This window comes from Hylobates moloch, unplaced genomic scaffold (genome assembly GCF_009828535.3).
Source record: "Hylobates moloch isolate HMO894 unplaced genomic scaffold, HMol_V3 SCAFFOLD_16, whole genome shotgun sequence".
Lineage (NCBI taxonomy): Eukaryota > Metazoa > Chordata > Mammalia > Primates > Hylobatidae > Hylobates > Hylobates moloch.
Window position 1 is genome coordinate 17521807 of NW_026652291.1, and position 22678 is coordinate 17544484.

Sequence of the window (22678 nt, forward strand, 5' to 3'; positions counted from 1 at the left end):
CTCCCCGTGGGGCCCGCCCCACAAGCCCCCGCGGCGTTGCCCTGCGTTTCCACCCGCTCCACTCTCCGCCGCATTCCCCTAGGGTGCCAGTCATCAGGCGGTTGGGGCGGGCCCGCTGCGGGTCTGGGGCGGGTGCTTTCTCGTTTAACACGAACCAGAGAGGCAGTTAGGTTTGAACAAATGAGGATCCGTAGGTCCAGAGAGTATAGGTCCAGAGAGTAAAGTGACAGGTCTAAGTAGTGAAGAAGCCGGGGCTGGAACTCTCGTCCCAGGCAGTGGGGCACAGGCTGTCTTCATCGCGGAGATGGCAGTCGGGGAGCGTCGCTCCAGAAAGGGCCAGGGAGTGCAGGAGCGTCCGTGTGCGAAAGAGAACGCCCCAGTGGGATGCTTTGGCTGTGTCTCTTCCTTTTGGGGGAGTTGGTGGGTGGTGGAGTCGTTAAGTCCGGGCAGTTGTTAGTGCAGGGTAAGGATGGGCTCCTCCAGAGAGGGTAGCGCCGAATAGGATTTCGTTTGGAGGCAGGGCTGGTGCCTCAAGGTCTCTTTAAAAGGAAGATAAGCGAGCGGCCTGAAACTACCGGGTACTCCCTCTGGGCCCATGGGCTACATGGTGGCCGACCTTTGGGTGAGAAGGTTTTTGTTTTTGGTTTTGTATCCGAAATTACATCTAGGGCTAATGTTTCTTGAAAATGGTTAAGGTTGAACTCGGATTTTTGGGGTTGAGTTGGATGGAGCTTGCATCCTGACATTCAACTCAGAACAAGCTTGAATGCCTGCTGCAAGGATGACCTGGTCTGTAGTGTGACCACGTGATATAACCTTCTGCTAGGGGAAATTTTTTTTCCCCTGGAGTTAGCTGATCCTTTTTGACTTTTATGTTTTCATTCCCTAATTTGCAATCTCTCCAGCAGTGCTGATGTGTATTTCAGGGGAAACCTGTGGGCCGATGAGTTAATGCATTTATTCTTTGCTACTACTATTCTCCTTTTTATGTTTTTGGGCTAAACCTGAAACAGCCAATATTTCATGAAATGAGGCCCCATCTTTTTTATAGCTTTACTTGTGATACTAAATCTAGTGTAAGAGCTTACCGAAAAGTGGAAGTCTTTGTTTCCATTAGGTTTATTAAGCCCAGTTTAAAATTACTAAGATGAGAAGAATCATTTCATAATTCAGAGTAGGAAACTCCTATCTAATCTGATAGAATATACAACAATTATTAGTATCTCTATATAGTGCATTACTCCTCATAGGAACTCACTAAATAATGAAAATTCTTGCAACATTATATTTGCATACTACTTTAAACTTCTTTGTGGAGTCCTTGGTCCGTAGCCCAGGTTGTGGCAGTAAGTGTTTAGAGTGCTGTCATTTAATCTTCATGTCAGAGAGGGAAAGCAGTATGGTACAGTAAGTAGTTAAGAATGTAGGGCCGGGCGCGGTGGCTCACGCCTGTAATCCCAGCACTTTGGGAGGCGGAGGCGGGGGGATCATGAGGTCAGGAGATCAAGACTATCCTGTGTAACACAGTGAAACCCCGTCTTTACTAAAAATACAAAAAATTAGCCAGTCTTGGTGGCACGCGCTTGTAGTCCCAGCTACTTGGGAGGCTGAGGCAGGAGAATCGCTTGAACCCGGGAGGCGGAGGTTGCAGTGAGCCGGGATCACACCACTGCACTCCAGCCTGGGCGACAGAGTGAGACTCCGTTCAAAAAACAAACAAACAAAAAAACGCAAAACCAAAACAAAACAAAAAGAATGTAGACTAAAGAGAAGATTGCCAAGAGTGTATTCTGGGTTCTGCCACCTCACTGTATGGCCTTGGCGGGTTATCTATTATAACTCCTCTCTGCCTCACTTTCTTTTTTTGGGATACAGTTATACCTGCATGGTAGGAGCACCGTGAGGATAGACCTAAAGTGCTTAGGATGATGTCTTGCACATTACTAATTTTGGTTAATAACCAGTTTCAGGGATTAGGGAGGAGGAAGTTATTTCAAGGCCACTGAATGATGAAATGTCCCCAAGGCTTTTTTCTGGGCCTGTAAACAGTTCCAGGCCTCATTCAGGCAGTGTGGTTAGTAATCCCATGATTTGTTATTGCTTGATGGTGCATTTTAACATTTGGTTATATTGCCTTTGACTTATGCTGTTGTGTTAGGTGTGGCTATAGGTTTGCAATAGCATAATTGGTGTGTTTGCCTAAAGCCGATACTTTCTCTGTTAAATGTGGGAGTGCATAGAGGGCAAAAGAAACCCTAGACAGCAAAACGCACAGTTTTAATGGCGTAGTGTAGGACAGGAAGCATTGTTTACGTAGGGTCAAGGATATATTAGTGTGCCTGTACAGTGTTCATTTAAAGAGTGCCTATTTTAATATCGGAGCCCCTGCTAGGTTGTAGGCTCTTTGAGACATATGTACTTAAAAAAATTTGTATATATAACACTTGCTTTTATTGAGAACTTACTATGTGCCAGGTAATGCGCCAAGTCCTTTACATACATCTAATTTTAGTCTTACAACAGCTGAATGAATAAGATAGCCCACTTTACAATAATTTGCCTGATTACATAGCTTATTAATGATGAAATCAGGATACAAACTCCATTTGACTCAAAGACTCCTATTTATGTTGCCAGTACCAGTGCAACAAAAGACCCATAAAATATTTAATAAGTGTTTATTGAATAACAAAGAATGAGGATACAAACTTGAATAAGATACAGTCCATGTCCTTAAGGAACTAAGAGGTGAGTCAGAAAAGTAAAGGAGTGCAGGGTTCGAAGTGTTGTAATAAAGATATGGACCTGGTGCCAAAGGAGAGGCACTTACGTCAAATCAGTGAGCAGGGCCAGAAGGCATCCTTCCTTGAAGAGGTGGAATTTGAGCTGAAAGGTGAATTGGAGTTGTCCAAGAGAGGATGTGGGGTGCATTCCAGGCATAAGAATAGAAAACGTTGTTTGATGCATCTAGATAGAAGGTGTGAGAGTGATAAGGGATAAAGTATCAGGGTTAGGAGCCAAATAATTAAGGGATTTGGGTGCAAAATTGAGCAATTTGAGCTTTATCGTGAAAGCTTGTGAGGAAGGGAAGGTCTTAGCATGTTTACACAGAAGAGTTTCGTGATTACATTTGTGTTTTGGGAAGGTTACTCTCGTAAGTAGCATGGAAGATAGAATACAGGGAGAGGCAGAGGGGATGTCCTGAGACCACTTATGCTGTTCTCGTAAGTGAGGAGGGCCTAGGTAAGTCAGTGGGGTTGAAGAGTACAGGAAGGATTTGAGAGCTATTAAGGATATCTTGGAGACTGAGGGTACATGGGAAGTTTGGACAAAAGGTGGCCCAAGTTTATAGTTTCAGCAAATGTTGGTTACTGAGACAGCAAGTTCAGGAAAAGGAGCAGATACATGCAAAAGTGCTATATTTGGTTTGGGGTATATTGAGGTAGATGGGAAGAGTGGCTAGAGAGCAGCTCCATGGGTCTTTGCCCCACTGGTAGGGACTGGGGATGTTTTGGGTGTGAGAGAGTAGATATGGGCACTTACCAGAATGTCAGTGGTAGCATGTATGAGAATATAAAATAGAAAGTTGAACCCCATAAAAGTATTTTGTCCCAACCATCATACATACACCTGGCAAAGTGTCAGCAGTTTGAACCTAGGACTGTCTGGTTTACAAGCCTGAGGCTACCGTTTCATGCTGAAAGCCGGCCTCTTTTTATTTATTTTTTGCTTATATTGCCTCCCAAAGGATAGATTTTGGGTCAATTATTGGTTTTGTGGTTTCTTTTTTCAAATAGTTCTATGCCGTGGTCCAGGCGTGATCCAGTATTGGTCCCCGCACTGTCCACCCTTGTCTTTCCATGCATTCTGATGCCACTCTTATGTTAAATTTTCTTAGTACAGCCTGGTCTGGAGATTATTGCTAGTTATTCTTTATAGTAACAGGTCTTAGCATGTTTACATCCTTATGAGGGTGGGGAAAGTAGTGCTTCCTTTCAGCATTACTGCTTGTAATGTTTTTCCAGAAGATGTTAAGGGGAAAAATTACCTGACATTCATCCCTCTCATTTTAGCCCTGAGATATTGTTGCCAAGTGGTCTCAAGATAGAAAACCTGAGTTTCAAGATAAGTTTGTGATCATGAGGTTAGCAAGCTTACCTCCCAGTTAACCCTCATGCCAGAAGAAGAGAACCTTTTAGCTGTCAGACAAACAGCAGCCCTACTTGCCCAATGATTGGCACAGAAAGGGCAGACAGACAATTTGTGAGGTGCTTTTCCTCAGCCTGACCTTGCCTGAGGCTAAATATGTGTATACCAGGTGGTGTGCGTGAACACTGTAGACAAATATTCATGATTGGATTTCTTTTATTCATACTTTTGAAAACTTTTTTTTAGGCAACCTCCCGACTTCTAGTAAATTATCCAGAGCCTTATCGTTCTCAGATATTGGATTATCTCTTCAAGGTAATGAAAAAATAATTATTTCATGGCACCTGTGATATTTAAAAATTGTACGGTGAATTTCACCATAGAATTTATATGGCACATTACTTTTGGAATAAATTGCTATTTGAAGTTTTGCTTTTGTTTTTGCGTCTGTAAAACCTAAGGCAGTAATTAGTAATTGTCTTGAAGTTTCATGCAATACAGCACTATGTTAATACTGTTACTTCTTTACACAGCCGAATTTTGGTGCCTCTTTGCATATTCTAAAAGTGGAAATAGGTGGTGATGGGCAGACAACAGGTAGGAGAATTTGGGAGATAGGATTTCTCCCATCAACATTTTAATCTGTACCTCACCATATGGACTATGATTTCAGAATATGTGTAAACAATACCAACACTTTTGAGATTGATTGTTGCTTATTAGAGTGTTCCTCATTTTTTAAATGTAATTATTGTAAAATATCTTATAGAATATGACTGGTCCATCAAAAACAATATTCAGACTTCAAATTGCTTATTTAGTTGAAGTAATAAGTAGTAAACAAATCCACAGTTTTCTAAAACCTATATATACAGGACAGAGCATACATAGGGACAGTTTTGAATTTTATTGAGCAGTTAGAAAGATTTTAATTTCATATAGAACATATAAAGTGTTATTAACTTAAAATATGTGGTAAAAACGTATGTAACCAGTGTTTCAGAGATACAGCTTTTTTTTCTTTTAAAAACAAAACTTATCTTTAATCACTAAATCTTCAATCTTCATTGTCACTATTTTGATAGGCTTTGTGTAGTCCATGTTATCAATTGGCAGTTTATAGGCCTTTTGTTTCCAGGAAGAAGAAAAAAAATTCTCTCTATGATTAGATATAGCTTATTATTTACAGATCAGATTCCATTATAATGAACTCTAGAGTATCTCCTGCATACTTGTATTCCTCCTAGTGATTTCGAAGTAATTCTTTGTTGGACAGATATGTCTATATGGTGGTATTAGTGTTTATGTTGAAAGAAAAAGTGCAAACCAAAAACAAAAGAAACCCCCATAACAGAAACTTTCTTCAAGCTATTGCATTTTACTGTTAAAACCTTTTAGGCAGAATTGACAATGATGGGCTAATTTCACTTGCTGAAGCTAAATTATAGGTAGAGATACATAAACAGGCAGTTCTTGTGAATTCTGATGTTTACCTTTAAGAAGAAATGGGCAAGGGCCTCTCGAAAGGCCCTGCTTAGCAAGGGCAGATGTTTGTGAACTGTGGGAATATAGGAGGACTTTGATAGCAGTTACCTACCTCAGTGCTAAGATAATGTAACCTCTACTAACTGCAGATGTTAGTATAGAATTTTGTTATTTTTAGAGTGGATATGTATACTCATTCCTTCTTTTTTTCTCAAAACTCTTCCTATATCAAGACATATTATAGGCTAAAGTGTGGGTTCTGAGAACAGGGCTCACGAGCCCAAGGATTCATATCCAGCATTGATAAGCTAAAAGTTGAGATAATGAGAACTTAAAGTTGGACATGGGGATTTGAAAACCACAGAGAGATCAAAAGCCCAGAAGAATGACTACTGGGAATTTTTAGTTATATGAGGTGATAACATTTCTCTCAGTACTGCTTATAATAGAAGGTTGTGGTTTTATTAAGACTTTTACAATGCTTAAGATAATGAAAAAAGGATGAAATAATACGCTTTTATCATCCATCCTTAAGTTGTATAAGATTATGATTTGCCCAACTTCAGGATTAGAACTGGAATACTGCTTTTCTGAAGTGTGTGTCTGGGGTGGGGGTGGGGAGTGAAATGGTCCTAGGAAGTACCATTCATGGATCATTACTTCCGTTTTTGCTCTCTATTCAGATGGCACTGAGCCCTCCCACATGCACTATGCACTAGATGAGAATTATTTCCGAGGATATGAGTGGTGGTTAATGAAGGAAGCTAAGAAGAGGAATCCCAATATTACACTCATTGGTAAGAAATGAAGTTTGCAATGCTTCTTCAGTCTCTTTTCCTTTAACTTTTAAATTCTGAATCATGTTGGAATCTCTATTAATATGGAAGTACTCATAATGTCATTAATACTACCAGTATGCTACCAGCAGCAAAGCATGTGCCAGGGGTGATCCTTTCTTTGCCCTTGTATATTATGTTGAATCCTTATAATACCTGTGGAGTAAGGCATGACTCTTTCCATTTTACAGGAAGAAGCAGTAGAAGCTTAGAAAGATTATGCTACTGACCTAAAGTCATAGACAGTTAGTAAATGGCAAAATCGGTTTTAGCACCTAATTCCATGTTTCTATGATGCTAAACTACTTTTCTTCACAAAATCTGTCATCAGTGTTTGTGAATATACTATTCACAAAACTGTATATTACATGCAGTAGTACACCTAACTAGTTACAAAATTGTATGTTGCATGTAGTAGTAAATCCCATTTTTAGAAAAGTTACACACAAAAGTGTTTTTTGTTTGTTTGGTAGTTTTTGAACTTCAATAATGTGCTGGTTACTGTTCTGGGACTCGGGAAGCCAATCCCATCCCCAATTCCTGCACCTGTGGGGCTTATGTTCTATTGGGAGGATCATTGGCTAGTTGCTTAAATGGAACTATGTACATTTCACAGTTCTGTGGGAATGCATACAGAGCCTGTGAAGTATTTCAAACATCCAGAGTGATGGGATACTTTCGTCATTTGAAATGAATTTGATTTTTTGAAACAGGCTTAAATTCAAACTAAGTTAAATGAAATTAATGATTCATTTTAAAGACCTGATTTCTATTTATTTAAAAAATAATTTTCTCAACAATCAAAGGAGAAGAAGATATTTTCTAAGTTAACAGAAATTAGGAGTAATATGTTCTTTATAAATGAGCTTTTGTAAGAGATTCCAGAAATGCTGTAAGCAGTAAAAGCATCACTGAATTCAGCACATATCCACTAGACTGCTTCCAAGGTCAGACCTCATTTAAATGTAGAAAATATGGCATGCTAAACCATGTCCTAACAAAGACTTGGTAGGCCTTCAGATTGCATTTAACATTTCATTATTTTCAAGAATTCTATTACTTTAATGTCACATTTCTTACGTAATACACTTGGGTGTTCCTCCTGAGTTTAGAAAATGAGCATTTTATCATTTTGATTTTTATTTTTTTCAGTGGTGAACTAGTTTGGTAATACATTTATTGCTGAGGAGCTTAACTGTTGAGCTTATTTTAATATATTAGTAGCAAGTTAAATTTAGAATTGTAATAAGTACTTTTCTACTCTTCTCATTTTTTTACTTAAACATAATCAGGGTTATTGGAAGAATATGGACTTATTTGATGTGTATCACTTAACAAGGGTATATTTCTCTATGGAGTCATTGTAATTTATATTGATCTAAGAACAAACTAGTTTTGCTAAATTAGATTGCCTGATTAATATTTTAAGGACCCTAAATTGTAAGAAGATATACAAGTGAATGATAAATTTGTGTTATACATAACTCAAAGGAGTAGTTAGGCATAAGCCTTTTAGAATTCTTTGGTTTGACCTCAAAGAACAGAAGTTGAATATTGAACATTCCAACAGTGAGTGGAGACGTTAAGTTAAAACATATGGTACATTTCTTTCGATTGGTAAGGGTCTTGGAGAGAGGTGTTTCTATTTGTTATTTTTCTTTTTCTTGGAAAGAACATTTGAAATTATGGGACCTGACTCTAGGGATCAATAAGGAATTATAGTGTCTATAGATTGGAAAGGATTTCAGTAATTTTTATATGGTATATAAACTTTCCTTTAGTCAGATCTGTATTGGTTTTTTGCTAGTTGAATGCTTTTCTTAAAAAAAAATTTATTTTCAACAGCGTCAGCACTGTTACACCTCCTCTACTTTTGCCTCCTCCCTTCTCTGTGCAGGGTTGCCATGGTCATTCCCTGGATGGCTGGGAAAAGGTTTCAACTGGCCTTATGTCAATCTTCAGCTGACTGCCTATTATGTCGTGACCTGGATTGTGGGCGCCAAGCGTTATCATGATTTGGACATTGATTATATTGGAGTTAGTAATATATTTAAAATATGATTCAGTTTTGGACATTTATTTGTAATTTAAAAAATAATTTGATTCTGTGGTACTTTTTGACTAATCATTTTATGTCATGAGACTAATTTGTTCTAATGGTGTCTGATAATAACACAAACTAAGTACAGGTGACTTTGAATTGCTCCCTTTTGCCCATCCCAGTGTTCCCACTTTTGAAAACTGTGCTAAGTGTGTACCTCCTTCCTCTGAGCTGGGTTTTCTTTTTTTTTTTTTTTGGATCAACCCAACTCAAATTCTCCTTCAAAGCTTTCCCTACTTTCTCTGGTTCCTACAACAATGTTGTGTTTCCTCTACAGCTTATGGGTTAGTCTCATTTTATCCTATTGTTGTCTTAAGCCAAAGATTGGCAAACTTTTTATTGAAGGGCCAGAGCATAAATAGTTTTGGGTTTGTGGGCCAAAAGGCAATGTTGAGGATCTTGAGGTAAATATATAGCTATTTAAAATGTAACTATTTAAAACTAAAAGCGGTTTTAGCTCTCAAGTTGTAAAATTACAGATGATGGGCCAGATTTGGCAGGCTGGCTGAAATCTGCGTTCACCTGTCACAAACTGTTAGTTAGCACCTTTTAAGGATTTAAAAAGTATGAAAAATGATATCATGTCCAGCTTTTCTGTTGGCTAGGTGGAGGTATGCCTCAGGCTGCATCATACCCCACAGAGCCTTAACATACACATAGTGGGTCTCCATAATCATTTGCTTATTAATATACCATCAGTTAAAACTAATACTGAAACATTTTCATGCAATCATGACTTAGATTATCAGCAAACAATTGTTGAGCTCCTACTGTGTTGCAGGAACCATGACTGTAATATTTTAGGGCTACTAAGATTAATAAGCTCTAGTGTTCAGTAAGAGAAGTAGACGCTGGAACATATAAACTGCAATACTACATGATGATACAGGGCATGAGGATGAGCCAAGGGCTGGAGGAAGTCAGAAGAAAGAATATACTAGTTTATGCTATCCTTTTCCAATTATGACTGAAAAATTAGTTTACATTTGAGAACTTTCCTTTTTTTTTTTTGGCACTGTTGCCTGGATTGGAGTGCAGTATTGTGATCTCGGCTCACTGCAACCTCTGACTCCTGGGTTCAAGTGATTCTCCTGCATCAAGTAGCTGGGATTACAGGCACCTGCCACCACACCCAGCTAATTTTTTTTCTTTTTATTAGAGACGGAGTTTCACTATGTTGGCCAGGCTGGTCTCAAACTCCTGACCTCGCGATCTGCCCGCCTCGGCCTCCCAAAATGCTGGGATTACAGGAATGAGCCACCACGCCTGGCCGGAGAACTTTCTTAAATGTCAGGACATTTATAACCCATAATGAGACTAAATGTAGGTTTGGTCTAATAGCTTTCTCTTATGGTACAGTCACAAGTAATGGGTGATTCACATCTTGTTTAGACTCATGATAACATGCTATGGTGAGGAGTTTCACTGATAAACTCTTTCCTGTATCATTGGAGTAAAAAGACCTGCACCTGGATTCTAGAATCATCTCTTGTTATTAACAGTTTTCTCAACTGTGGAGTTACGGAAGTTCTTTCAATTCTAAAACCCCATGCGTCATGACTCTAAACCTAATGGATGTATATATGTTCCTTTTATCCATCCTCATTCAGAGTTTGCTTTTGTGACTAGTGTATTACTGTGATTCTCTGTGTATGCTTAAAAGTATGCCTTCTATACAGTATAATATTAATACTTGGCTTTCAGGAATGCCTATAGGGATCTTGTCATAATTGTTGTAACAGTTTCCCTATCTATTAGTTCTCCAACGCCTAGTATAGTCTCTGGCACACATTGCAGTGTCAATATGTGTTGAATGAATTAATGAATATTCCATTGTTGAAAATCTTTGGAATAAATTACTTTTTGAAAAATACCCACTAAATATTTTAAGGTTTTTAAAAATAATATTTTAATTTTTAAAAAGTTGTGCTATCTTATAACTATCTATAAATTCTATTGCAGGATATCCCATAAAGTTAAAAAATGGCTTATCAGATCATATGAAAGATGATCAGAGAAATGGTGTCTTAACGATAATCTACTTTCTGACATTTTGTAACTTTCAATTCATACTTTTTTGACTTTTTGTTTTGCAGATTTGGAATGAGAGGTCATATAATGCCAATTATATTAAGGTGTGTACAACTTTAGTATCTTTCTGTTTTTAACTTTTTAGTGAATAATTCCTTGTGGTTCCAAACACAGAAATTAGTAGGAAATTTGTGTTGGAAACACCATATCTTTTATACTACAGTTATTTATTTTGCTGGTTGTGACATAAAATTCAAGCAAAATCTTAACAATGTTTATATTCCTGATATTAAAGCATGTGTAATTCTTTGTGAGCCCCGAATTACCTTTGTCTAAAGAGTTGTGTTGAATTTTTCTATTTTAAAACTCATTAGTTTTGGAATTCTGATAAATTTTATGAAACAATTATATCATTTTAGACTTTTAGGACTTCAAGAAATGTAGCTGCTTTTTCTTTGTCTTTTGTCAAAACTTATGGCATATATTATAATTCTTGTTTTCTATTGGAGTGTGTTATAGTACGTGTTTCTCTTTGTGACAAGCAAAGAGGTAGCAATAACATCTGCCAATTTTGTTATTTTTGTGCCACTTTTCCTATTTATCTCCATTTAATTCTCACAGCCTTACCTATGAGGTAACTACTATAATTGCTATTTTCCGGGAAAGGAAAAACAGAATAATAACTTCTACCATTGGAAAAAAATGACAGTTTCACTTTTCAGGTGGAGCTATTCTCTAGTTTACTTTTCACTTCCTTTTGTCTTGTATGTATCTTTTCTCCAAGAAATATAATTTTGGGACAATATTTTATTTCAAGTTTTAAAAAATTTTTATATTAAATTTTTTTTTTATTTCCATAGGTTTTTGGAGAATAGGTGGTATTTGCTTGCATGAGTAAGTTCCTTAGTGGTTATTTGTGAGATTTTGGTGCACCCATCACTGGAGCAGCATACACTGAACCAAATTTGTAGTCTTTTATCCCTCACCTCCTTCCTATCCTTTGCCCCTGAGTCCCTAAAGTCCATTGTATCATTCTTATGCCTTTGCATCCTCATAACTTAGCTCCCACTTATGAGTGAGAACATATGATGTTTGGTTTTCCATTCCTGAGTTGCTTCACTTAGAATAACAAGTCTCCAATCCCATCCAGCTTGCTGCAGATGCCATTAATGCATTCCTTTTTGTGGCTGAGTGGTATTCCATCATATACATATACTGCAGTTTCTTTATCCCCTCATTGATTGATGGGTATTTGGGCTAGTTCCATATTTTCACAAATCCATCAATCCTGCTACTGGGTATCTACCCAGAGGAAAAGAAGTCATTATACAAAAAAGATACTTGCACATGCGTGTTTATAGAAAAAAATTTTCTTTAAATTGGGTGTTTTATGTTCTTAAGTAGATAAGGTTCAATACATTTCTTTCATCTCTTCATTCAGTTAATATAGAGCATTTATTTGCTCAACACTGGTTTGTCAGGCATTGTGCATATGGTTGTAATATAAGGATAGAGAATACTGTTTTCTGCCTAAAAGGTTTTTTGTATTGGGGAGGGTGGTATAGATTCAGATATAGACAATTAAAATGTGTCATAATTTGGAATGTGTCAAATAATGGAATAATACACCTACAGGGTTCTTAGAAGGTGCACAGAGGAGATGACACCTCTGCCTGGGTTGATTAGGGAAGTCTTTTAGAGGAGGTGATGTGTAATTTGAATCTTCAAGAAGGGATGGATAGGAACTCTCCACGTTGCTAAGGCAGGGGCATAGCATGTGCAAAGAACTGAAGATTGAGAGGTAAAGGGATATGGGGGAAAACAAGTCATGAAAGATGGATTAGACAATGGAGGAAGAGTGGGGGTACTGACCCCCATCAGTAAGCTAATGTATTCACTGGAATAATGGCTTTTTTTTTTTTTTGACAGAGGCTCACTCTGTTGCCCAGGCTGGAGTGCAATGATGCCATCTCAGCTCACTGCAACCTCTGCCTCCTGGATTCAAGCAATTCTCTGCCTCAGTCTCCTGAGTAGCTGGGATTACAGGCGCCCACCATCACACCCGGCTACTTTTTTTGTATTTTTAGTAGAGACGGGGATTCACCATCTTGGCCAGGCTGGTCTTGAATTCCTGACCTTGTGGTCCGCCTGCTTCGGCCTCCCAAAGTGCTGGGATTACAGGCATGAGCCACTGTGCCCAGCCAATAATGGCATATTTTAATTAATCTGTAGTTGTAGGGGTGGAGAAGGCATAGATTGAGAAGATTTATTGCAGCCAGAGCTAGGTAACTCAAGATCAATTCCAGGTTGAAGTATGCTGATGGGGGTGTGGTGGGAGCAGGATGGGTGGGGGAGGTGGGGCAGTGAAGCTTTTAATAAGATTGGAGCACAGGGATTGTAAGTGGAAAGTCGTGCCTGCTATGAACACAGGTCTTATAAGAGCAGTAAGGGGACAGAGCAGTAGCCAAGTTGGTGCATGTATAGTGGATAACTCTGTAATCAGGTGGACGGCATTGCTACAGCATCTTCATAGTGAAAGGTGATGAACTTTTTAAATACCTAAATTTGACATTTCAAAGCTTAAGTTTTATTTTCTTGTGATTATACATGTCTCTCTTGTGTTCATTTCATTTGAGGGAAACATTAAAAGTATTATAGTTTCAATTTTCTTTTAAACTAATGAAATAAGACAGGGCTATATTTTATTTTATTTTATTTTAACTTTTTTACTATTAAGAGTCTGTTGCTGACTCCAGTGCATTCTAATTCAACTAACCTAATTTGAAAGACTAATTGTTGCTCTAAGACATATTTTCAGTGTTTCAGACAGTTCAGACTTCATTTCCTTTTCTCTGAACCTTGAGTTTTCCTGCAGTAAAATCTCTCAGGATACAAAAACTTTTTACTTTGTGTTTGCCATTTTTTTCCAGCAAGATTTTATTGGGATCTGTGTTCCGTTTGTTGAAATGCCTATTGCAGGCCAGGCTCAGTGGCTCACACCTGTAATCCCAGCACTTTGGGAGGCTGAGGCAGGTGGATCACCTGAAGTCAGGAGTTTGAGACCAGCCTGACCAACATGGTGAAACCCCATCTCTGCTAAAAATACAAAAAAATTAGCCGGGTGTGGTGGCAGATGCCCGTAATCCCATCTACTTGGGAGGCTGAGGCAGAAAAATCACTTGAACCTGGGAGGCAGAGGTTTCAGTGAGCACTCCAGCCTGGGCAAAAAGAGCGAGACTCTGTCTCAAAAGAAAAGAAAAGAAAAGAAAAGAAACAAAAAAGAAATGCCTATCACAAAGAGTTCAATAATGATGAGTTCAATAATAATATGGGTGCTCAGATTGGATAACCTTAACGAATGTATATTCTTTATGGGATAATAAGATGACCCCTGGAAAGAATAAGGATTTGTTTTTAATAGTAGAAATAAATATAATACAAAGGAGCAATTTATATAAAGATGACAAGGGTATTGTTTCTTTAAAGCTTTTTTTTTTTTTTGCTACTGATATGTATGATTTATCGTGGTTTTCAGTGGTGTTCTGAAGTTTTCTAAATTGTGTCTGGAAAATCTCATCTAGGATCTGAGGATGGTGGATGGAAATGGAAGTGTGGGTCTTTGGACCTACATTCACTTCAACCAGAACGAGTTCATTTCCATTTATCTTATAAATAGAGCTTCTATTTAAGCTCTTTCTGGATGAGAAATTTCCAAAACAAAAACATAATCTGAAAATATGTTGGATAAAACTGCTCAAAAGAATGCTGTTGTTCATAATGACTTTTGGATGGAAACTTATTTAGAAATCATAGCATGTAGACTTGTAAATTTTGGAATGTTATTCAAATACACTGTATAAAAAAGCAAGCAGTCTTACTGGGATTTTCTAGGACTAGGACTAGAAAGACTAGATCCATCCGTAGTGAAAAATGCAAATTTGACTAAGTTGCTCTTCCTCTTCTCTGTAAGAATAAAGAGGCCGGGTGCAGTGGCCCACGCCTGTAATCCCAGTGCTTTGGGAGCCCAAGGTGCCGGATCACCTGAGGTCAGGAGTTCGAGATCAGCCTGACCAACGTGGAGAAACCCCGTCTCTACTAAAAATACAAAATTAGCCAGGCATGGTGCCACATGCCTGTAATCCCAGCTACTCGAGAGGCTGAGGCAGGAGAATTGCTGATCCTGGGAGGCAGAGGTTGCAGTGAGCCGATATCACGCCATTACACTCCAGCCTGGGCAACAAGAGTGAAACTCTGTCTCAAAGAAAAGGAAGAACTTCAGGGTGATGAGATTCAGGATTGATCCTCCTGCTAGAGGGATAGGGATTCTCAATCCTACTGAATCTTGAGAGTTGGTCTCGGTTTGCTACAAAGGATCTGTTCATGCTGTAGACTTCTAGGGTGTCCTAGGACTCAACTGATCCAGTTTGAAAGATGAACTTAGACTGCCACCTGTAATTTTCACCCTGTTTCCTAAAATCCTATATCTGTTTTAAGAAACCGTCTGTTGAAAAGTATACCGTGGATTTAATTGGAGCTTTTATTATTTGCGTCCTAAAAGGGCACATTAATTGGAAATTGCCCTAGTTCAGAGAAGTTGGAATGTGAAGAGAGAGCTTGTGAAATTCTTTGGTCTTTCTTAATTTCTTCAACCAGTAGTATTGAGCATCTGCTGCTATGTGCCAGAGATTTCCGAGTCCTTGGGGGTATAGTAGTGGGCTTATTTGTATCCATTCATCAAGAACTGCTTATGGTAGGAAATCTGATCTTCCTGATCCTGAGTAAAATGATATCTGCTTTTCTCTGCTCTTCATTTACATATAGGCAATCCATACGTTTTGATATGTACCTGCCCTTTGATTTTCTAGTATGCCCTGTTAGTTTTGGTGTCCTGTTGAGTGTGTTTGCCACCTAAGGGTGAGGGCTCCATCTCATACTTCTTTTAAAGTCCTCATGGGGCCCAAGCATAGTACTGAGTATTAAAGTAGGTACTGTTTGTGCTTTGTTTGATTTATTTCCTGTTAGAATTTAGCTTGTTACTTTTAATTTTCGTGGGTAGACAGTCCTACAGGTAAATTTTATTTCCTCTCCTGTTTAATAATGGCAGAATATTTGAAGACTGTGGAAAATACTTAAAATGATAAAGCATTTTGCCAAATGGTATGACTAATATGTTACCCATTTTATTATTGTGTCTGCATAGGAGACTTCCTAGAAGAATGCATAGCAAAATAATAGTGGTTATTTCAGGGTAGTACCATTTGATTATTTTTGTTTCACTCCCCCCCCCCCCCCCGTATTTCTATGGTTAAACGTAATTTTAAAGTCAAAGTGAAAATCCTCTAAAGCATTTTACCCCTTGTGTTGTTTTTTCTTTTTATATTCCTACTGCAGTAGGTTATCTTAATGGTAATGCTTTCATTTTCCATAGGAGGGATATTTCTATTAAGAAAATATAGTATTGAAATTATCGTCCATGAGGTCAGGAGTTCAAGACCAGCCTGGCCAATATGATGAAACCCTGTCTCTGCTTAAAAAATACAAAAATTAGCTGGACGTGGTGGCGTGTGCCTGTAATCCCAGCTACTCAGGAGGCTGAGGCAGGAGAATCATTTGAGCCCGGGAGGCAGAGGTTGCAGTGAGCCGAGATCCTGCCACTGCACTCCAGCCTGGGCGACAGAGCAAGCCTCTGAGAAAAACAAACAAACAAAAAAAGCTATTATCCAGAATGCTGATTTGTAAAGATAACTTTATCTATCTTGGTCATAAATTCAACAGCTAAAAATTCATTTGTATCCTTTCATATGTTCTGTTTATTACTCCAAAAGATATTAAGAAAAATGCTGAACTATCAAGGTCTCCAGCGAGTGAAAATCATAGCAAGTGATAATCTCTGGGAGTCCATCTCTGCATCCGTGCTCCTTGATGCCGAACTCTTCAAGGTGGTTGATGTTATAGGGTAAGGCATGTTTTACTTGGAAAACTAGCAGTTTCTGATTGCTTGCTCTGTGTATTGACTATCTTTTTCTTGCCTTCTCTCCATTTGATTACATTCTCAGAAGGTAGCTCTCCTGCATTTACTTACCTGAAGCATGCATGGCTCATAGTTCATTACTTTCTCTTTTAAATGTATTTTAGGATCTTTCTATGACAAACATGTATTAATAGCTTTTAAAAAGCATGTTGATGTTTGGAATAATAAAACAGGGCTTTGTTTTAGATTAAGGGGCAGAGTAATACCTGTATTTAATTTTAGAAATTATAAAGGCAAAGTTGTGAAATTAGTTTCGAACTCTCAGATATTCTGTGGCTGGAAGTTCTTGCATGAACACTTTTGTAAATGGTTCATTATGGTCACTGACAATAACTTTTGTCATGCCTCCTTAGTAGTATAGTTTTGACCCCTTCTCTTTATTCCATTTCTGCCTTTTAGCACTCTGGGCCCTGACCTCATTGGGTTCATTTTTTTTAAAAAGTGAATTTACATTTTTTCTACCATGACACAGGATATAAACATTTGAAAAATAGTATATGTATGTTTGTGTGTGTGTGTGTATGTATGTGTGTAGAATTTGTTCTTTATCCAGTGTGAAGATTGATTGATCTCTCCATGTGCTTTATTTTTTTAATGAAGAATTTTGAATGTACACAAAAATAGGCAGAATAATACAATGAATATCTATGTTCTTATCACTCAGCCTCTTGAACTGTGAACCCATGGCCAATTCTTCATCCATGCATCTATCTACTCCTCTTCCCTTCCTGCCTACATTACTTTGAAAGAAATCCCAGACATTATTTCTTCCATAAAAATATTACTGTGTATGTGTCTCCAAAGATAAGGATTATTTTTCTACTTACCATAAACAATACCATTATTATACCTAAAACGTAATAGTTTTTTGATATTAAATATCCATTATTATCTTATAGTTTTATTTGATTGAATCTGGATCCATTTAAAATTCATGCATTGTGATTGGTTGATATTTAAATCTGTTCTAATCTTTAGGTTCTTGCTCTTTTTCTTTCTTTTAATTTGTTGAAGAACGGGGTTGTTTGTCTTATAAACTTTGTGTCAGTCTGGATTTTACTGATTTCACCCCTGCAGTTTAATATAACTTGCTCATCTATCCTTTTTCAATGGTGTTTGAAATTGGTAGTTTAGGTTAGATTTAGGTTAGGTTAGATTTAGGCTTAATTTTTTTTTGAAAGATAAAATTTCTTAATTATGTTTAAACATTTTCTACATTGAAATTAAAATGAAAGTTTTGCTGTTGTTAAAGCGTTCATAAATAGTTGAAGTCTTGAAGGAAAACAAAGTTGTGTTCATCTTAAATATATTTTCTTATAAAAATATTAAATGAAAATATGGGCTTTACTGTATCCTCATGAAGGACTTGGATATGTACTTCATTTTTTATTGATATAGGTATTTTAATGTAATGAATTTTCCTCTGAGTACTGCTTTAGTTTTATCTCATAGGGCTGTTTTATCATTAATTTCTAATTTTATTGCATTGTGGCCATTTAATACCAAGTGTATTATTTACATTTTTTGGGGAAATTTCTCAGGAGATTATTAAAAAAAAATCTGAAAAAATACCTTCGCATTTTTCTTGAGTATCTCAAGAGCATATTTTGACTTATTAAGATGTATTCTTTATTAGGATACAGAATCGAGTTTATAACATCTACCTTTTTGATTATATTGTTCAGGTATTTTGTATCTTAATGATTTTGTCCACTTGAACTACTCAGGGCTACCAGGTGTGTTTGTTTCCTTATGTTAGTAGGGTCTGTTTCTCCTTTCAATCTTAGGCAGTTTTTGCTGCGTGGAAGCTTCTGCTTTGTTATTTGGTACGTAAATACTGATGAATGTTTTATCTTCATTATGATTTATTTCTTATCATTAGAACATGCCATTCTTTGTCTCGTTTAAAGCTTCTTGGCCTGAATTCTGCCTTCTGTGTGACTAAGAGATCCGTGCTTTCTTTTCATCAGGATTTGCCTAATATATTTTTGCCCTTTTATTCTTCACCTCTCAAGGCTGTTCTCTTTTTTTTTTTGAGACGGAGTCTCGCTCTGTCACCCAGGCTGGAGTGCAGTGGCGCAATCTCGGCTCACTGCAAGCTCCGCCTCCTGGGTTCACGCCATTCTCCTGCCTCAGCCTCTCCGAGTAGCTGGGACTACAGGCGCCCGCCACCATACCCGGCTAATTTTTTTGTATTTTTAGTAGAGATGGGGTTTCACCGTGGTCTCGATCTCCTGACCTCATGATCCTCCCGCCTCGGCCTCCCAAAGTGCTGGGATTACAAGCGTGAGCCACCGCGCCTGGCCCAGGCCGTTCTCTTTTATGTGCATTGCTTGCATATAGCATAGAGTTAGATTTTGCTTTTTTAAAGTTCCTCTGAAAATCTTTATATTTTAATGAATGAGTTAAACTCATTTTTAAATATAACTGATGTTTGTGTTTTCTATACTACTGTATTGTCTTTTGTTATTGAATGATTTATACTATCCATGTACTAATACAAGCTGTTCTGCTATGTGATTTGTTTACTTTGCACTTATTTAAGGAGGTGTTTCTTTTGTTATTTAGCAAGGTTTGGTTTTTGTTCTATCAATTATATTTATACTGATTTATACGAGTATTTTCAACTGAGAATAGTTTTGCCTCCCAGAGGGACATTTGGCAATGCCTGGAAATATTTTTAATTGCCACAAATAGGTAGGGCGGTGCCACTGGAATCCGATGGACGGAGGCCACGAATGTTTCTAAACATCCTTTAGTACACAGGATAGTTTTCCCATAACAAAAAATGATCCAGCCCAAAATATTAATAGTGCTGAAGTTGAGGAACTGCTTCATACTAATACTCTTGGTTTCTTCTTCGTTTAGTTATTGTCTATTGGTTTACTATGAGCAATACTAAAATTATTTGATAACTTCTTCCTCCCTTTTTCTCCCCTACTGTGGAATTTTAATTACCAGAAATATCTTAGTTTTAATTTTTGTACTCTTACGTGAACTTAAGCTTATACTATATTGATTTGACAGCTACAAGTTTTAACTGTTTACTCCCAAATAATCTGCAAACTTAGTTTACGTTTCACCTTCTTTCCCTCTTGTCCTATTTCATGTAGCTATATTAGTTGTACTTTAGCCAAGTATGTAATATTTATATATAATTTAATTACTATTTCTTTTAATCTAGCTCTACCATTAAACATATTAAATGCTCACCTTAAGTCTTTTGCCGAAGTTTCTCCCTCAATTTCTTGGATGTCAGAAGTGTAATTATCTATTAAATGTCTCGGAAAGTGCTAATGGAAACAATATTTCTTGATGTGTTCAGATGTTTATTGTTGTTTATCTATGACCTTTATACTTGAAGGACAGTTTAACTGGATATAATCCTTTTTTAATCCTCAAATATGTGTAAATATATCATAAAATTTGCTCCATTAGTTATTTATATAAAATGTTGCTATTGAGAATTTTGACTCCAGAGATATTTCCTTTTCCTTATAAGTAACTTGACACAATTCCTTTATGCCCAAAGAATATTTTTATTCATCTTTAAAGTTTAGTTGTTGTATACACTTTACCATTTCCAGATATATAGTATATGCTCTCTTAATGTCTATATTTAAGTATTTTCTTATTTCAATAAGGTTTACTTAAGTTATAAGTTAAATCATTATTCCATTCCATTACTTTGGTTTTCTTTTTAGAAGCCCTAGTTATACTTTGGTCTTATTTGCATATGCCTTTATTTTGTATTTCTCTGAATTTTTCTCTATCTCTTTATTTATGTTTTCTATTATTTTATCCTTACTATTCTATATTCCTCACTGTGTTTTCCACAGTGTCTGTTCTGTCTTATGTTCCTTCTAGTTTAGCCTTCATTTCCAAAATGTGTTTTTAAAAATAATTCTTCTATAATTCTCTCATTTTAATTTCCTATATCACTAACAATTCATCTTTAAAATTTTTAATTGAAATACAGCATACATACATACATATATAAAAGTACAAAAATCATCGGATAATAGCTTAATGAATTATCACAAAGTGAACGTACCTATGTAACCACCACCCAGAAAATTATCAGTGCCCAAGAAGCTTGGTTACGGATATGCCCTCTTGGAAAGATTTTTCCTTGGAAATCTTTCCAATAATTAAGCTCTCTTTTTGCCTTAAAGATAACTACTAATCTGACCTCTAACACCATGGACTAATTTTGCTGGTTTAAAAACTTTATTTAAATGGCATCTTATACTAGCTGTTATTTCAGCCAATATTATATAAATTTGTGAGATTAATGCATGTTGTTATATATAGAGGTAGTTCATATTTATTGTTTAGCATCCAGTTGTTGGATACGAAATGTGGCATACCACAACTTATCTGTGTATTATTTTGTAATGGTCATTTAGACTGTTTCCAATTTTTGGCTATTGGAATTTTGTTCAGGAGATATTTCTTGGCTCACATCTTCATAGGAAGACTATGCCTCCCTGCCTCATTCATGTTGTGCTTGGCCTGTGCTATATCTGCAGATTTTTGTTTTACAGTTACAGTACTTTCTAGGGTCTGTTTCTGCTGGGCCCCATTCTTCTTACTGACTGAAAGTTGTTCTGCCTCAAACAAAGTGTTCTTGCCTTATTCAACTTGGATTCTACTTCAAACAGCTTATTTTCATGTTGAAGCTCTACCATTCCTGATTATTTGCTACCTTCTCCTGAAATTGTTATTGCTTAAACCTGTATTGTTCAATACAGTAGCCACTAGACACATATGTTTAGGAAGCACTTGAAATGTGGCTAGTTTGAGTTCAGGTGTGTTATAAGTGTAAAATATACACTGGGTTTTGGAAATTGAACATAAAAATATTATTTACGATTGTTTTACACTGATTACATGTTAAGTGATAATATTTTGGGTATATTGGGTTAAATATATCATTAAAATTATGTTCTCCATGTTTTTCTGCCTTGTAAATTCAATTAAATTTTTTCCATTTATGTGTTTTATTGTGGTAAAGACCTTTGCTGGTTTTTTTTTTTTTTTTTTGAGACGGAGTCTCGCTCTGTCGCCCAGGCTGGAGTGCAGTGGCGCAATCTCGGCTCACTGCAAGCTCCGCCTCCCAGGTTCACGCCATTCTCCTGCCTCAGCCTCTCCGAGTAGCTGGGACTACAGGCGCCCGCGACCTTTGCTGGTTTTTAATGTGGCTGCTAGACAATTTAAAATTGTATGTGTGGTTCATATCATATTTCTACCGGACAAATCTGGTTTGAACTGTTACAGTATTGGGTTTGATCTCCTAATGAATTCACTGTTTTGAGCATTGACCCCTAACTTCAAGCCTGTGAAGATGTTCCCATCTTCCTGAGTTGGTCTTCTATGCTCCCCCTTAGGGTAGGGTCTACTCCTTTTGTGTGAGTACCAGCCAGTCCCCTTTCACTTCCAGTTTCCATATACCATCTGCTGATCCTGGGACATTTCTGATGCTGTGAGGCTCCTGGGGAGAGTCCCTGTCACCTGGTTTAATGGCAGTGTTACCTGTGAGTTTTTCCTTTCCCTCATCTGGTTGGTCAGTTTGGTTTCAGGAGGAGTACTGAGGAGCTTCAGAAACTGGGCTGCTGTCATGTTCTGCCTTGGCCAGAAATTCTAATTTTTTAAAGTACAAATATGTTCCTCTGTTAGGATAAACTGTAAAGTTGGTTTACTTTCAATGATCTTAATTTTGTCTGTTATTGAAGTTTGAAAAATAATGCTGTGAAATGATAGAGAATGTTTGCCTTCTTATATATACATTAAAAATTTATATTCTTTTTTTTTTTTTTTGAGACGGAGTCTCACTCTGTCACCCAGGCTGGAGTGCAGTGGTGCAATCTCGGCTCACTGCAAGCTCTGCCTCCCAGGTTCATGCCATTCTCCTGCCTCAGCCTCCCAAGTAGCTAGGACTACAGGCACATGCCACCATGCCCGGCTAATTTTTTTTTTTGTATTTTTAGTAGAGACGGAGTTTCACCATGTTAGCCAGGATGGTCTCGATCTCCTGACCTCGTG

At 37.3% G+C, this 22678-nt stretch overlaps 1 protein-coding gene across 15 annotated transcripts in view; it reads left to right on the forward strand.

Annotated features, from left to right (window-relative positions):
• GALC (galactosylceramidase) overlaps window positions 1-22678 on the forward strand; it is a 103346-nt gene that overhangs the window by 43518 nt on the left and 37150 nt on the right. For 9 of the 15 annotated variants that reach the window (XR_009210181.1, XM_058429254.1, XM_058429256.1 and 6 more), the window contains 7 exons: window positions 4396-4464; window positions 4683-4746; window positions 6318-6431; window positions 8368-8507; window positions 10668-10706; window positions 16428-16558; window positions 18421-18459. Coding sequence is in view for 14 of the 15 variants with exons in the window: in XM_058429251.1 (XP_058285234.1) it covers window positions 4396-4464; window positions 4683-4746; window positions 6318-6431; window positions 8368-8507; window positions 10668-10706; window positions 16428-16558; window positions 18421-18459 (596 nt within the window). In the remaining variant the exon portion in view is untranslated. Of the gene's footprint in view, window positions 1-11; window positions 623-4395; window positions 4465-4682; window positions 4747-5902; window positions 6050-6317; window positions 6432-8367; window positions 8508-10667; window positions 10707-16427; window positions 16559-18420; window positions 18460-22678 lie in introns of those variants that run through there. The other 6 variants (XM_058429252.1, XM_032179394.2, XM_058429249.1 and 3 more) reach the window with 4 other exon arrangements.